This window comes from Strix uralensis, chromosome 22, assembly GCF_047716275.1.
Source record: "Strix uralensis isolate ZFMK-TIS-50842 chromosome 22, bStrUra1, whole genome shotgun sequence".
In the NCBI taxonomy this organism is placed as follows: Eukaryota; Metazoa; Chordata; class Aves; order Strigiformes; family Strigidae; genus Strix; species Strix uralensis.
This window is the reverse complement of record NC_133993.1, coordinates 11,599,183-11,611,550: the sequence shown is the minus strand read 5'-3', so window position 1 is coordinate 11,611,550 and position 12,368 is coordinate 11,599,183. Positions and strand designations below refer to the sequence as shown.

The following is a 12,368-nucleotide window of genomic DNA, read 5'->3' as shown; positions in this document are numbered from 1 at the left end:
TCTGCCTGCAGCTCAGCCTCTGGGGTGCTCTTACTGCTTCTCCAGGCAGTCAGTGGGTGGACAGGTTCAGTTTATAAATTCTAACTCTCACAGGGTGAGACGATGCCTCTGCTCTCAAGGCCAACTGTTAACTGTTGCCTTGAGTGCACTTGAACTTCCACTGCCCTGTTCTGGAGAGCAGGGATGGTGAATTTTGTTTGCAAAACCCTTAGTTGGCCTCTGCACTTTACTCTCTGGGTGTCTCTGTAGGCAGTTGAGACTGAAACGGGGGCCTGGGGTGATGGAAAGACAAGGTGCGAACAACCACGACTAGAAATGCGGGAACAAATCTTGTTTATTTGTGTTTCTCCCCTTGGAGACTGTCCCTGCCTGTACATTCTCAGTGAGGCAGCTGTCCTGGGCCCCTAATGCTCACCCCAGAGAGCAGCAGTTGCCTGCTGGCCCAGAGCAGGTGCCGGGGAGGGGCTGCAGCCAGGGGCTGTCTGCTTGGGGCCTGAAATGTCTGAGTGAGCAGCTGAGTTCAGCAACAGCTCGGCTCTGGCACAGGCTCCGGCGCTGGCTGAGCTGGAACCTGCCTGTAGTGGCTGGCGGTGGACGAGCTGGGGTACAGGCAGGCTCCTGCCCGGGTGTGGGTTGTGCTGCCGAAACCCAGGCCAGGGCTCAGCCTGGAGCTGGTGCTGGCACAAGTGGGCGAGGACCTGTGGCCAGAGGAGCTGGAGTTTCAGGGAAGCTCTGATCTATGCTGAGGCTGGCAGGGGGTGGGGATGGAGGTTGCTGCTGTCACTAATGTGCAGATTTCTGGCTGCCTCTGGGGACACGGGAGCTCCTCGGACAAACACCTGCTTTTTCCTGAGCCGTCTGTGCTAAGCTGCAGTTCTGCCAGCTGGAAAGGAAGGCGAAGCACAGGCGGGGCCATGGCGGGGAGGCTCAGGCGATGCCCAGGCTCTTCAGCACTGTGCAAACCTCGCGGAGGTACTGGGCGTCCGGGTAGCCGCTCCTGGGGGGCAGAGGGGAGCCGTGTAAACCCTGCCCAGGGGGCTGAAACCGCTGAGGGGAGCAGCCATTTATTTTCGCCCCATCCCATCACCAGGGGCTGGGGGTGGAAGTCCTGCTCCCGGGGAACTGCTGCTGCCCACAGGCACAGCCAGCGCCCAGGGCTGGCGGCAGAGCGCTGTCACGGGCAGCGCCAGGACAGCTGGAGGTGACAGGGCCCGGAATTCCTGTCCCTGGGGAACTTACGGGCATGGGATGGGCTGGAGGGTGCCAGGGCTGGGCTGCCACACCACAGCTGCCCCGAGCTGAGCAAAGGGAGGCACCAGCTCCGCCATTGTGGGAGCCTGGCAGAGCCACCCATGTGGGATTTGTTGAGCTGAAGCCCACGGTTCTCCTCCTCCCATTGCTAAAAAAAACCAAACCCATGCCTGGAAGCTTGGGACAAGCTGGGCCATACCTGGCTTTGCCTCCATCCCAGGAGGTTTTGTGGGGGATAAGGCCCCATGTCACTCTTTCCTCTCCATTGCAGGACTTGATCTGGAATGTCAGCCCATGGTCAAAAGCTTTCTTCAGCAGCATTGCCGTCTTCCGCCCTTCCCTGTTGTCAGGCAGGAAGGCATAAAAATTTCCCCCTTTGTAAGGCTGTCCTGGGCGGGGATCACCAACCTTAGAATAGGAAAAAAGCATTTTAAACAACCACCTGAGTGCTGTGCCTCAGAGCTGGCTTCTGAGGTTCTGTCCAGCTTGAAAATACACAGATGACTGTGGCCCCCACGGGCTGCTGCCAGTCACTTTGAGCTAAAAACAGAGGTCACACTCTGCAAAAGCGGCAAGCTGCTCCCAAGCCTGGTGTGGAGATTTTTGCCTTCCACACAGGTCAACACCTCTGCTGCTCTGTGCGTGGGCCACGGGGCTGTAGCTGCCCTCCCCACCCCAGCCACACTGACAGAACCCAGCGCAGGTCCTGAGCGGGACGGGGAAGCCCCCGGCGTGGGTACCTACCCCTTGCACCCCATCAGGGATGATGTAGGAAACCTGGAGCGTTGGGTCTCGATAGTAGCCAGGCAGACTCTGAGACCGGGAGGAGATGCTGAATGTCCCTGAGATCCCGCAGCTCGGGGCCGCCCTGCAGCAAGCTGGCTGCGGACTGTCGGTGGCAAAACACATCCTGCACAAGGCGTGGCCGCAGGGCGCCTGGCAGGTCACACCCGAGCCCTGGCAGGCGTCGCAGTGGCCCGGAGGGCTCCTGCCGCTCTCCTGACCGGGGCTGGGGCCTCTTGCCTGCCGTGACGGGGGGTCGGGCTCCTCCTGCCCACTGCTCCTGCCCGCTGGGTGCAGGGCCCTTCCCGGGCCCTGGGGCTCTGCTGCAGGTGCCCGCTGGGTCGCAGTTGCGGGCGGCTCAGCAGCCGCAGCCCGGTACAGCCAGGCGGGCAGGGAGTGAGGGGCAGCGTCCGCGGCAGGCACTGGTGAGTGCAGCTGTCCCATCGCTTCACTGTGGCCTCCTCTGCTCCTGTCTCTCGCAAACTGGAATCTGTCTGGCAAAACCTGCTTTAGCCGTGCAATGTCAAGCTCCCCCACAGACAGTTTTGTCTTCACCTGTTCCAGGGACTCCCTCAGACCAGCAGGACTTGGCTTGTCCACTACACTAGGGCTCAGAAGGCTGCTTCCTCCTTGCACAGTCCCAAAATCAACACGGTCATTGCCCTCCTGCTGCCCCAGTGCCTGCTGGAACGCCCAAGGACTGGGGGGTCTCTTTTCCTCAGCCTCTGGCAGCTGGAAAGCCCTGAGCACATCTGCGTGGTCTGCTTCATCGGAAATGTTCAGGTGCTGCAGGCCCACCTGCAGGGACTCCAGGCTGCCGGGAAGGGCTGCACCCAGAACCGCATCCTGGCTCCTGCTTGGCTGGATGACACTTGAGTGCCCCATGCTCTCCTGACCTGGAGACAAGGATGAAGACTTCAGGGCGCGGAGCCTCCTGGAAGAAAAGATGCGGAAGGCCTCGGTAACTCCTGGCAGCACCTCCTTGGGGCAGGCAAGATACAGGTTGTACTTGTCTTTGCTGAGTCCAACCTGGAGGGAGTTTTCTCGCAAGAGGCTGCACAGTTCGCTCAGGGCACTGTCATCGGGACCATCGACAGCGAGCTCCGAGTAGCTCATACTCTGACACACAAGGTCAGGACACTTCTGCACAAGAGCTTCCACCTTCCACTTAGCCTGGAGAAGCTCGCTCCTGTCCGCTGCCCGTAGCGTCAGCACAGTGCAGTCCCCGCTACGACGCTCCGAGATCTGCACAGCTCCATCCCTGCACAGTTCATCGATGGCAGCGCGGCAAACGTCCTTCAGGTAAGACCACTGCAGGGAGTCCAGGCTCAATTCTTCGCTCACCCTGCCACCTGCCCTGCCAGGCTCCTGGGGCTGGGCGCTCCCCGTTGGCCTCGGCAGCGAGAAGCTGTTGGAGCGTCGCAGCAGAGGCCTGGGCCCAGAGGGTTTAGAGTCCAAAGCAGAAGAGGTCCCTGTCACATCAAAGGCACTAGATGTGCTGGCGAGGGGGTGGTGCTTGACGGCACCTGAGCCTTGAGAGTCCCCAGGATGCTGCGAGGTGCCGCTCCCTTTGCCCGCAGGAGGAGACAGAGCCCTGTGTCGTGTCAGCCTGGCACCACCTTTCACATGGTCCCATTCTTTGGGGTCCTTCTGCTCAGACTCCACTGCTGGCCCCAAAACCACCTCTCCTGTAGAGACACAAGGCTGCAACTGCTGGGTCTGCGCTGCTGGGTCACTTGGACCCAGAGCATCTGCCTCCAGTACGTGTTCTCCAGAAAGCTGTGCCTGTCCCGCTGGTGGAGAATCCCGATTCCGCGAGAGGGCCCGGCTGGCCTGAGACTTGTCAGCCCTCAGAGCACTGAAGCTGGCAGCCAGCTTGAGCTCACCCTTCAGCTCCGGCCTGCCTGGGCTGAGCCTTGAGGTTGAAGCATCCATGAGTGCTTTGGGCTCGTGCAGCACAGCCTCTGCGGTGCGGGAGGTCGCTGGGCGCGAGGGCAGGCCGCTGCTGAGCATGCCGACTGCGTGTGCAGCACCTCTTCTGGTGCCAAAATCCTGAAGGTACTGCTTGGCCTGGGACACATCAACGAGGTTTCCAATGAGATAAAGCTGCTTCTCATCCTCATGGCAGAGCAACTGGGGATACAGTTTCTGCAGCTCACGTGTCAGAGCCCCAAGTGCCTGGCTGTCCATGTGCAGTCCTTCCTTGGTGATCTTCTCCTTGCGCAAGCTCACCTCCAGCTGCTGGTAAAGCTGCTGCAGGGCCAGACGGGCTTGTCGCAGGGCGTCCTTGTCCCCAGACACACCTGCAGATGGCTGCAGGTACAGTATGGCGATGCCATCACTGCTAACATCCACCACGTCCACACAATGCTGGCGTAGCACACCTCGGTACTCGGCGGTACAGAACCTCTGCATGTACAAGTAAATGTCCGAGTCCATCACTAGGGAAAAGTCCTCCAGGTCTTCCACAGCTTCCCCATCCACCGGGCCCCGAGGTGAAGGGGCTTTAGCTGCCTTTTCGCACACCTGGTCCCAGTTCGGCAGCTTTGCTGCCTCTCGCGCTGATGCAGCGGGGTCAGGCGCTTGCGGGTGACTCTGCGTTCTGGTCTCTTCGGCCACGTGGCTGGATCCTGGCAGCAGGATCTCGCCAGCTGCTTGGCTCTTGAGGTTCAGGCTGCCCAGCAGGTCTCTGCTGAAGGCCTGAAGCTCAGTGAACGGTCCCTTGACTATGCAGTGTGTGTTCTTGGAGTCGAAGTTGAACTGCACGTTGCTGTAGCCTTTATGCAAGTTCCTCAGGAGGGTTTTGCCAGCAGGAAGTTTGCCATAGTCAACTATCATGCAAGCGCGTATGAAGATCTGCAAGTAGACAGCAAGAGAGTGAGAGAGCAAGGACCAAAACCAACCCCCCTCCAAGCACAGGGGGAGGCAAATGCACCTGACACTGGCCACAGCTCCTGCATTATTATAACAGAAGAGACCACAAGATCCACCACCTCCCTCTCAGCATCCTGCTGTCAAACAAGATGGGAACGTAGCACGGGCAGGGCTGAAAGACCCAGCCAGCCCAAGCAACTCTCGGACCTTGGACACATACTCAAAAGCTTTCTGCAAACAAGGAATGCAAAGGGAAAGTTGCACAGAGATGCGGCCCCACTTCTACATGCTGGGGGCTCTGCAAACAGCCCAAGCCCAAGAAATCCACTCTCAGTTGCCCTCTTGCTCTCCCAGAGCTTTGGCTGCACACCTTCCAGCAGCCTGGCACCACAGGCTTGCAGAAAGGTCTGCGACGCCAGGCTGACTCCCGTGCCCTTGTTTTCAGTGCTCAGACATGAAAACATGAGATGTGTCTGCTGCCATACTCTCCTGAAACTGGAAGAAGAGGCAAGAACTCTCCAGTGCCTCCCAGACACCAGCATGTCTGTCTCCTAAGCTCTCCTGAGAAGGAGCGTGTCCAGCCGATGACACGGTGTCCAGCTGATGACAGGGCAGAGGCATTAACCGGATCCCCCGTGTGTCACCAGATGGGCTGGGGGAAAGTGCCCCTTCCCTCCAGTCTGACTATTCCTCCTTGCTCTGACTGGCACAAATACCAAAGAGCTGAGCACACAGCCTGCCTGGCTGTCCCTGCGTTATTAGCACAGGAAAAAAAAAATTCCTGATTTGAATAAAACCGGATTTGCTCTAAGTGTAATGAAGGTTAAAGGAGAGAGCGAGGTCTCCCTTCCCCAGCGCGTCACCAGGCCAGAGCGGGTCTGGAGCAGCCGGGGCTGCCGCGCCGCAGGGACAGGGCTGCCCGCTCCTCGCTACCTCATCGGGGCTCAGCTCCGCGCCGTGCGCCGTCACTTCCAGCGGGTATTTCTTCCCTCCGATCGACAACACGTGGCTCTTGGCCTTCAGGATCCTCTGGGCCACTGCGGGGGAACAGCCACCGGGCACCCGCGTCAGCCCAGGCCGAGGCGGGGCCGGGGGACACCGGGCGGGGGTCAGGGCCGGGCGCTCGGGCAGCGCCCACGGGCCGTCGCGGGCCCCGGCGGCCGTTACCTTCCCGCGCCTCGAAGGTGATGAGGGCGCAGGGCCCGGAGCCGCCCGGCAGCACCCGGAGCTCGGCGATCTCGCCGCCGCCGTTGCGGGAGCGCAGGAAGTGGATGGTCAGCTTGTCGGCCACCCTGTCTGGGGGCAGGTCTGCGGGGAGGCCGCCCACCCGCACCGTGCGGCCCGCCATGCCTGCGCGGGGCCCGGCAGCAGCTCCCCCCGCCCCGCACCCCCCCGGCCCGGCCCCCGCCGAGCCCCGGCCGCGCCGAGCCCCGGCCCCGCTCCCTGCGCCCCGCTCCGGCCCCGCCGCCGCCGAGGGGAAACGAAAGCGAAACCGGGGCCGCCCCGCCCCCGGCCCGGCCCCCGCTCGGCGCCGCGGGAGGGCCCGGCCAGGCCCGGCCCAGAGCAGCCCGGCCTAGGCCGACCGCGGAGCCCAGAGCGCGGCCCAGCCCGGCCCGGCCGCGGAGCCCAGAGCCCGCCCCGCCGCCCCGGAGGGCCCGGCCCTGCCCACGGCCCCCCCCATCACGACAGACACGCCGCTGCCCGCAGATGCTTTAATCCCCGCCGTGCCCGGTGCGGGTGGCCAGCACTAGCCCTCGTCCTCCATGAAGACGGCCACCCCTTGTCGTCCCGCCGGCACGTAGGCCAGCGCGTCCACCTCTCCCCCGCCGCGGCTGGTCTTCTGGAAGTGGATCTCCAGGGCGTCCCGCATCGGCTCCTCGGCCAGCACATCCGGGATCCCCGAGAGCAGGACAGTGCTGGGGCAGCGGGAGGGCTGGAGCTGGGCAGAGCCGGGGAGAGCGCGGTGGGCCCGGTGCCGCGGGGAAGGGCCCCCTCGGGGCTCTCGCCGGGCGGGGGGGGCTGCTGGGCTCAGGGACCCGTGCCCTGGGGATCCCCGGCCCGGCTGCCTCGCCCTGGGCGGGCAGGTGCTGCGTGGCACCGGGGCTCGTGCCCTCACCTGCAGGCTAGCGACGTCTCCGGTCATGCACGGAGATATTTTGACGTGGTATCTTCCTTTCCCAATAAGCACCTGGATGTGTCCTCTCTCAATGAGCGGCTCTGCCACTGCAGAGGGAGAGGGAAGCCCTGAGCGGCCGGGCCCCACTGCGCCCCAGGGGCGGTGACGTCCCACACAGACACCGAGGCTGGCGCTGCCCGGCCCCAGCTCACCCGCACGGCCTCGGGGGAGGCAGGACAGCCCGGGCTCACGCTGCCTTCCCCGCTCCCCACAGCCACCGCTCCATCAGCTCTCGGGAGACGGCCGTGCCCCCCCTTGCCGGCAGCCCGAGCCCAGCACACCCCACGCACCTCCGTCCTGCGCGAAGGTCAGCACCACCTGGCCAGTGTTGTCCAGGAACTCCCTGCTCTCCACCTCGCCGCCCCCGTTCTTCGTCTTGCTGAAGAAGAGCTCCAGCTTGTCCAGCAGTGCCTCCTGGGGCATGCCCAGGCCTGGCAGGTCAGACACCACGATACTCCTGCTGCTGCGAGTCAGCCGGATCTGTGGGCACGGGCTGGTGAGAGCCAGGGCAGGGCAGGGCCGGTCAGAGCTCGGGGAGCAGCGCGGAGCTGCAGCACTGACGCACTGAGCTGGACAGAGACCAGCCTGGGCAGAGGCGCAGTGGGGCACAGCGAAGCCGCTGCGTGCCCAGGGCAGCTCTGTGGTGCGGGGTGGGGGCCGTGGGCCTCGGGACCCACCTCCAGGGCAGACGGCAGCAGCACATCCACCGGCGCTGCCTGCACGCGCACCCTGCACCGCTCCAGCTCCTCCAGCTCCTCCCCATAGCTCAGCTCCACCACGTGCTCCTTCGCCGCCACGATCCTCTGGGCCACTGCAAGCAGGGAGAGCGCCCAGCACGGGGATGGACAGCCGGCTCCGAGCACCGCGCGGGACAGGGCGCGGGGCAGCCGATGCTTTGGGGAGGGGGCATAACTCCCCACGATGCCGCAGAGGGACAGAGCTCCGAGCCCCGCAGGGAGGGGATGCAGGGCAGGCCCCAGAGCTGCCCAACCAGGACAGCCGGCTGTGGCAGCGCTCTTCTCGCTCTTACCCTCTGCCTTCTCAAAGGTGATGAGAGCTGAGCCCCCCGGCAGAGGGTAGTGGATCAGAGGGATGAGCATCAGCTTGTTTATGTCCTCCTTGTTTGTCACAACTCCCTTAAACACCATTTTCTTCTCTGGCAAGGTGGGCAGCATCTAGGTTTGAGTACACAGATAGCACCTGGAGGAGACTGGACCCTGCACATGGCCTGTCCCTGGCAATTCAGAGTAGAAATGAGCTCATGGCTCAAAATAAACAGCTGGAGAGCCTCAGCAGAGCCTCTCCTAGGGTCTGGCTGTGCCTGGAGTCCCAAAGCCACAACTGGAGCTTCTGGCCCTGGCAGAGGAGCCACCCGCTAGCCAGTTGTCACACAGCACCCAGCTGCATTCGTCCGCAGCCTCTCCAGCCAGGCTCGCACCCCTCATCAGCAGCACCCAGACACACTGTTACCATCACTGGATCCTCACAGAGGATCCTCTTCTTCACTTCTTCCAGCTTCTCTTTCAGCATCTGCTTCTCCTGCTCCAGTCTGTTCTTCTCCGCCTTTGCTGCCAAAATGCCCGCCTGGAAGGAAAGGCAGAAGGGGCAGTAAGGCAACCGCCAGGACGCGAGGGGCTGCAGCCTGCTCTCCGTTTTAAGCACAAGCACTCTTCTTGGACATGGCTCCACCCGCGCCGTTTTCCTGCTCTTGGCTGCCTGCAGCCCTGCCCTGGCTCCCCGTGTTTGATTACGGCCCTCGCTCCACTGCCCAGCACGAGCTCACTCCTCGGCACGGGCCCGACGTGAAACCTGTGCTGGCTCCAGAGCAAAGTGCTCCCAGAGCGGGGAGCCGAGGGGTGCAGCCCCCCCACCTGCTGCTGCCTTTCCGAGCCCAAGACGAGTCCTCCGACCACCAACCTGGCAGGATTTCTCTTCATCTCTGTTTAAAGACATTTGTTGTTCAAGATTTTCATAAAGAAGGTCTCCCTCTTTCCTCAGCTCTTGTGTCCTTTGCTCTACAGCTTTCTTGGCCGTCAGGAGCTGCACGTTCTCTTGCTCCAGAGCGCTACAAAGTTCCTGGGGGAGGCACCGTCAGACAGCGGGACCCCGCAGACCCGGGCCACCCCCACGGGCTGCTCCCCGGGCCCGGTGCGGGCTCCCAGCTGCGGGACACCCCCCTCGCCACTCCCGGCTCGAGAGCCTCCAGCTCCCAGCGCGCCCGGCCGGGGGGACCCCGGGGGGGGGGGGGGGGGCGCGGATCGGGCCCGACCCCCGTCTCAGGGACGCACCTTGCAACGCTCGATCTCCCACCGGACTCGCTCGGGGGTCCCCTCCGGGGGGGTCCCCTCCGGGCCGCCCCTCTCCGGGCCGCAGTCGCGGGACAGCTGGATGAGGGAGTCCTAAAGGCAGGAGCGGTGCTGAGCCCCCCTGCGCCGAGCCCCCCGCCACCCCCGCCCGCCGCTCCCCCCGCTCGGCCCCTCACCTCCGCCGAATCCATCGCCGCGGCGGGCCGAGCGCCGGGAGAGCCGGGCCGGACGCCGGGAGAACCGGGCCGGACGCCGGGAGAACCGGGCCGAGCACCGGGAGAAGCGGGCCGGGCGCCGGGAGAACCGGGCCGAGCACCGGGGCCGCCTCCCCGCCTCCCGCTCCTCCTCCCGCTCTTCGCTTTCGCTTTCCCTTCCGCAGCCCGGCCCCGCCCCGCCCGCGGACGGTGCTACCCGAAAAGCCGCTCTTTCGGCTCATTCCTCGCAGGGACGCCACCGCCTGCGCCCGCCCCCTCCCGCACTCGCTCCCCGGAGCGCCCCATTCCTCCCCCCCACCAGGGAACCCCCTTCTCCCCGCCCGGCGAAGAACATTTGGGGTGACCAAAACCCGCAGCGAACCCTCCGGCCGCCCCCTCCCACCCCCGTTCTATCCCGGGGCCCCGATGGGATTTCGGGCAGGAGCAGGAAGGGCCCCGCGGCAGAGCGGGAGCAGCCCGGGGACAGGCCCCGGCAAGGCCACTTCACCCCACCCGCCCCCCAGCTGGCCCAGAACAAGAGCATCCACCAGCCCAGGGCAGGGGCCCAGCGCCACTGCTTTGTGAATCCAACAAACAAAATGGTTTTTAATAAACATTTATTGATGCAACCTCGTTACGCCTTCAGAATCGCAGCTTCTGGAAGAACCACTTATTCTTGCCCGTCTTGTACCTGGAAGAGGAGCACAAAGGTTGGAGAAGGCTCCGCACCCGCACGCCAGCTGCCCGCCTTCCCCCGCCGACAGGCCGGGGCGCCCGGCTCCCCCGGGGAAACCCCCCGGGAAACGTTTAAACACCCAAGGAGAGGGAACGTCAGCTTCTGGATGTTGATCACATTCAGCCGCCCCACAAAGGACACCCGCAGCCCGGGACAGACGGACGGACACCCGCAGCACCCAAGAGGCAAGAGCAGCTCCTGGCAGCCCCACGGCAGCTCTCAGCGGGGGTGAGAACTGCCCAGGTCACGGGCAGGGCACTTGGGAACAGCCCCGGCCCTGGGCTGCCGCGAGGGGGGAGTTACTAACACAAAAGGGTGGGCAGGACCCTTAACCCGAGCGCTCCCGGGCAAAGCGTCGGCGCTGCCCTGTCCCACAAGGCCCAGTGACAGAGTGCAGATGAAGCGGCAGCGAGGCACCAGGAGATCATCCCCGGGCAGGGACAGGCCCCGCTCGTGCTGGCACGAGGCCGCAGCATCACCCTCAACGCCAGCCCAGGCCCGCAGCGGCGATAAGCTGTCCCCCCTCTCCAGCCCCCAGCTCCCTGAGCAGAGCTGTGTAAACACGCACAGCAGGTGAGAAGGAACATGCTCCACCCAAAACATGTCACCAACCAAGGCGGCTGGGGCAGAGGTGTCCAGCCTGGGAATCACCGCAGGAGAGCAGCTGCCAACTCACCTTTCCTCAAACTTCACCTTGGCTTCCCGTCTCGCTTTGCGTTTCAGAGCGGGGTCCCTGAACACGTCCTTATTGACCACTGTTTTGTCCAGCGGGATATCGACAGAATACCTGGGGGAGAGAGGAGGAAGGGTCGAACGAGGCCCCATGCCTGGCACAGGGGTGGAAGCGCCGCAGGCAGCCGGAGCTGCTCTAATGCACCAACTAAGGGACTTTGGCTCTTAAAGGCTTTTCAGTCTGGGAAACACCAAAACGCTGAAGCATCCAGAGACATTTAATTCATCCTGTAAAGGACACAGGTACACCCTTGACAAGAGACAAGCAGCTGTCTGGCAGCTGGCGGGAGCTCCAAGGGGACGGGAAGGAACGTCCCTGGGCCACAACGGCTCCGCCAGCACCCCCGACCCTTAGGGTTGTCTCAAAGCCTCATCCCCTGACATCCTGTCATCAGGGGAAAGGTGACTGTGGCTAAAGGCCACCTGCCTTATTTCAGAAGCGCATTCATATCCCCCCTCAGCCTCACGCCCCCACGCCCGTTTTGGCGGAGGCTGTGCTCCGTGCTTGTCACCAGGAGCCCCAACGACCCCCAGCGCTGGCTGGCGAGAACGCCGAGAGCTGCTGAGCGCAGACGAGGCTGCTCCGGCGCTGCCAGCGGCGGCCCCGCTCACCGGGTGGGCATCAGGTGGTTGTAGTTGTAAACCTTCACGAAGGACTTGATCTTGGACCTCTTGGCGATCTTCTTCTTGCCCATGGCGGCGGTCACCTTCCGCGGGTAGCGGTCGATGCCCGCCACCAGGGCGTGGCTGTACGGCCGGTCCGAGGTGCCATCGTCGATGTTCTGAAACACACGGACGGCGGCCGGCGATAGCACCGCGGAGCGCCAGCCCCGCCGCGCCCCGCAGACCCACCGGCGCCGCGTTTGCCCGGACGCCTCCAGGAACCGCCCGCGGGGCAGCGGCGAGGGCGGCCGGGCCCGGGCAGCGCCGCGCTCACCTTCACGATGACGGCCTTGCGCCCCGAATAGCGGCCGGCCAGCACCAGCACCACCTTCCCCGGCTTCATGAACTTCCCCATCCCTGCGGAGACAGCGCGGCGTCACGGCCGGGCCCGGCCGCCCCCGATCCCGCAGATGGCGGCGGATCCCGCGGATGGCGGCGGATCCCGCGGATGGCGGCGGATCCCGCAGCCGCCCCCCACTCACCGAGGTTCCCGCGGCGATGGCGGCCGGACCGGAAAAGGAAACGGCGACGGCGCCGCCAACCTTTCACCCTGCGTCGTGCGTCACTTCCGCCCCGTCTTCCGAGAGCCGCTCTCCCGGCGCCAGGCGACGCGGCCCCGTTGCCGGGCAACAGGCGGCCGTGCGGGTGCCCGC

At 64.3% G+C, this 12,368-nt stretch overlaps 3 protein-coding genes across 3 annotated transcripts; all 3 read right to left on the bottom strand.

Moving 5' to 3' along the window:
- Positions 1-316: 316 nt before the first annotated feature.
- On the bottom strand, positions 317-6,335 carry LOC141953680 (uncharacterized). Its single transcript, XM_074892462.1, has 5 exons — positions 6,076-6,335; positions 5,842-5,945; positions 1,996-4,890; positions 1,451-1,659; positions 317-997 (listed from the first exon to the last, which is right to left on the bottom strand). Exons 1-5 carry the CDS (start codon positions 6,254-6,256, stop codon positions 928-930), a joined length of 3,459 nt encoding a protein of 1,152 aa, XP_074748563.1. The 5' UTR covers positions 6,257-6,335; the 3' UTR covers positions 317-927.
- Positions 6,336-6,606: 271 nt separating this feature from the next.
- IFI35 (interferon induced protein 35) lies at positions 6,607-9,729 on the bottom strand. Its single transcript, XM_074892463.1, has 9 exons — positions 9,567-9,729; positions 9,373-9,483; positions 9,002-9,160; positions 8,555-8,668; positions 8,115-8,259; positions 7,762-7,895; positions 7,375-7,564; positions 7,025-7,131; positions 6,607-6,847 (listed from the first exon to the last, which is right to left on the bottom strand). Exons 1-9 carry the CDS (start codon positions 9,579-9,581, stop codon positions 6,656-6,658), a joined length of 1,167 nt encoding a protein of 388 aa, XP_074748564.1. The 5' UTR covers positions 9,582-9,729; the 3' UTR covers positions 6,607-6,655.
- Positions 9,730-10,184: 455 nt separating this feature from the next.
- RPL27 (ribosomal protein L27) lies at positions 10,185-12,289 on the bottom strand. Its single transcript, XM_074892264.1, has 5 exons — positions 12,198-12,289; positions 11,990-12,072; positions 11,665-11,834; positions 10,997-11,107; positions 10,185-10,275 (listed from the first exon to the last, which is right to left on the bottom strand). Exons 2-5 carry the CDS (start codon positions 12,068-12,070, stop codon positions 10,227-10,229), a joined length of 411 nt encoding a protein of 136 aa, XP_074748365.1. The 5' UTR covers positions 12,071-12,072; positions 12,198-12,289; the 3' UTR covers positions 10,185-10,226.
- Between the last annotated feature and the right edge of the window lie 79 nt (positions 12,290-12,368).

Excerpts from the sequence above, each read along its gene's own strand:
- LOC141953680 (XM_074892462.1), bottom strand. The coding sequence starts at position 6,256 with ATGGCGGGCCGCACGGTGCGGGTGGGCGGCCTCCCCGCAGACCTGCCC. Across the intron at positions 4,891-5,841 it reads CGGAGCTGAGCCCCGATGAG|ATCTTCATACGCGCTTGCAT; the intron begins GTAGCGAGGAGC and ends GTCTACTTGCAG. Across the intron at positions 998-1,450 it reads TGGGATGGAGGCAAAGCCAG|GAGCGGCTACCCGGACGCCC; the intron begins GTATGGCCCAGC and ends TCTGCCCCCCAG.
- IFI35 (XM_074892463.1), bottom strand. Across the intron at positions 7,896-8,114 it reads CACCTTTGAGAAGGCAGAGG|TGGCCCAGAGGATCGTGGCG; the intron begins GTAAGAGCGAGA and ends CCCTGCTTGCAG. Across the intron at positions 7,565-7,761 it reads TGCTGCCGTCTGCCCTGGAG|ATCCGGCTGACTCGCAGCAG; the intron begins GTGGGTCCCGAG and ends CCGTGCCCACAG.
- RPL27 (XM_074892264.1), bottom strand. The coding sequence starts at position 12,070 with ATGGGGAAGTTCATGAAGCCGGGGAAGGTGGTGCTGGTGCTGGCCGGC. Across the intron at positions 11,835-11,989 it reads GCAAGGCCGTCATCGTGAAG|AACATCGACGATGGCACCTC; the intron begins GTGAGCGCGGCG and ends CGTGTGTTTCAG. Across the intron at positions 10,276-10,996 it reads AAGGTGAAGTTTGAGGAAAG|GTACAAGACGGGCAAGAATA; the intron begins GTGAGTTGGCAG and ends CTCCTCTTCCAG.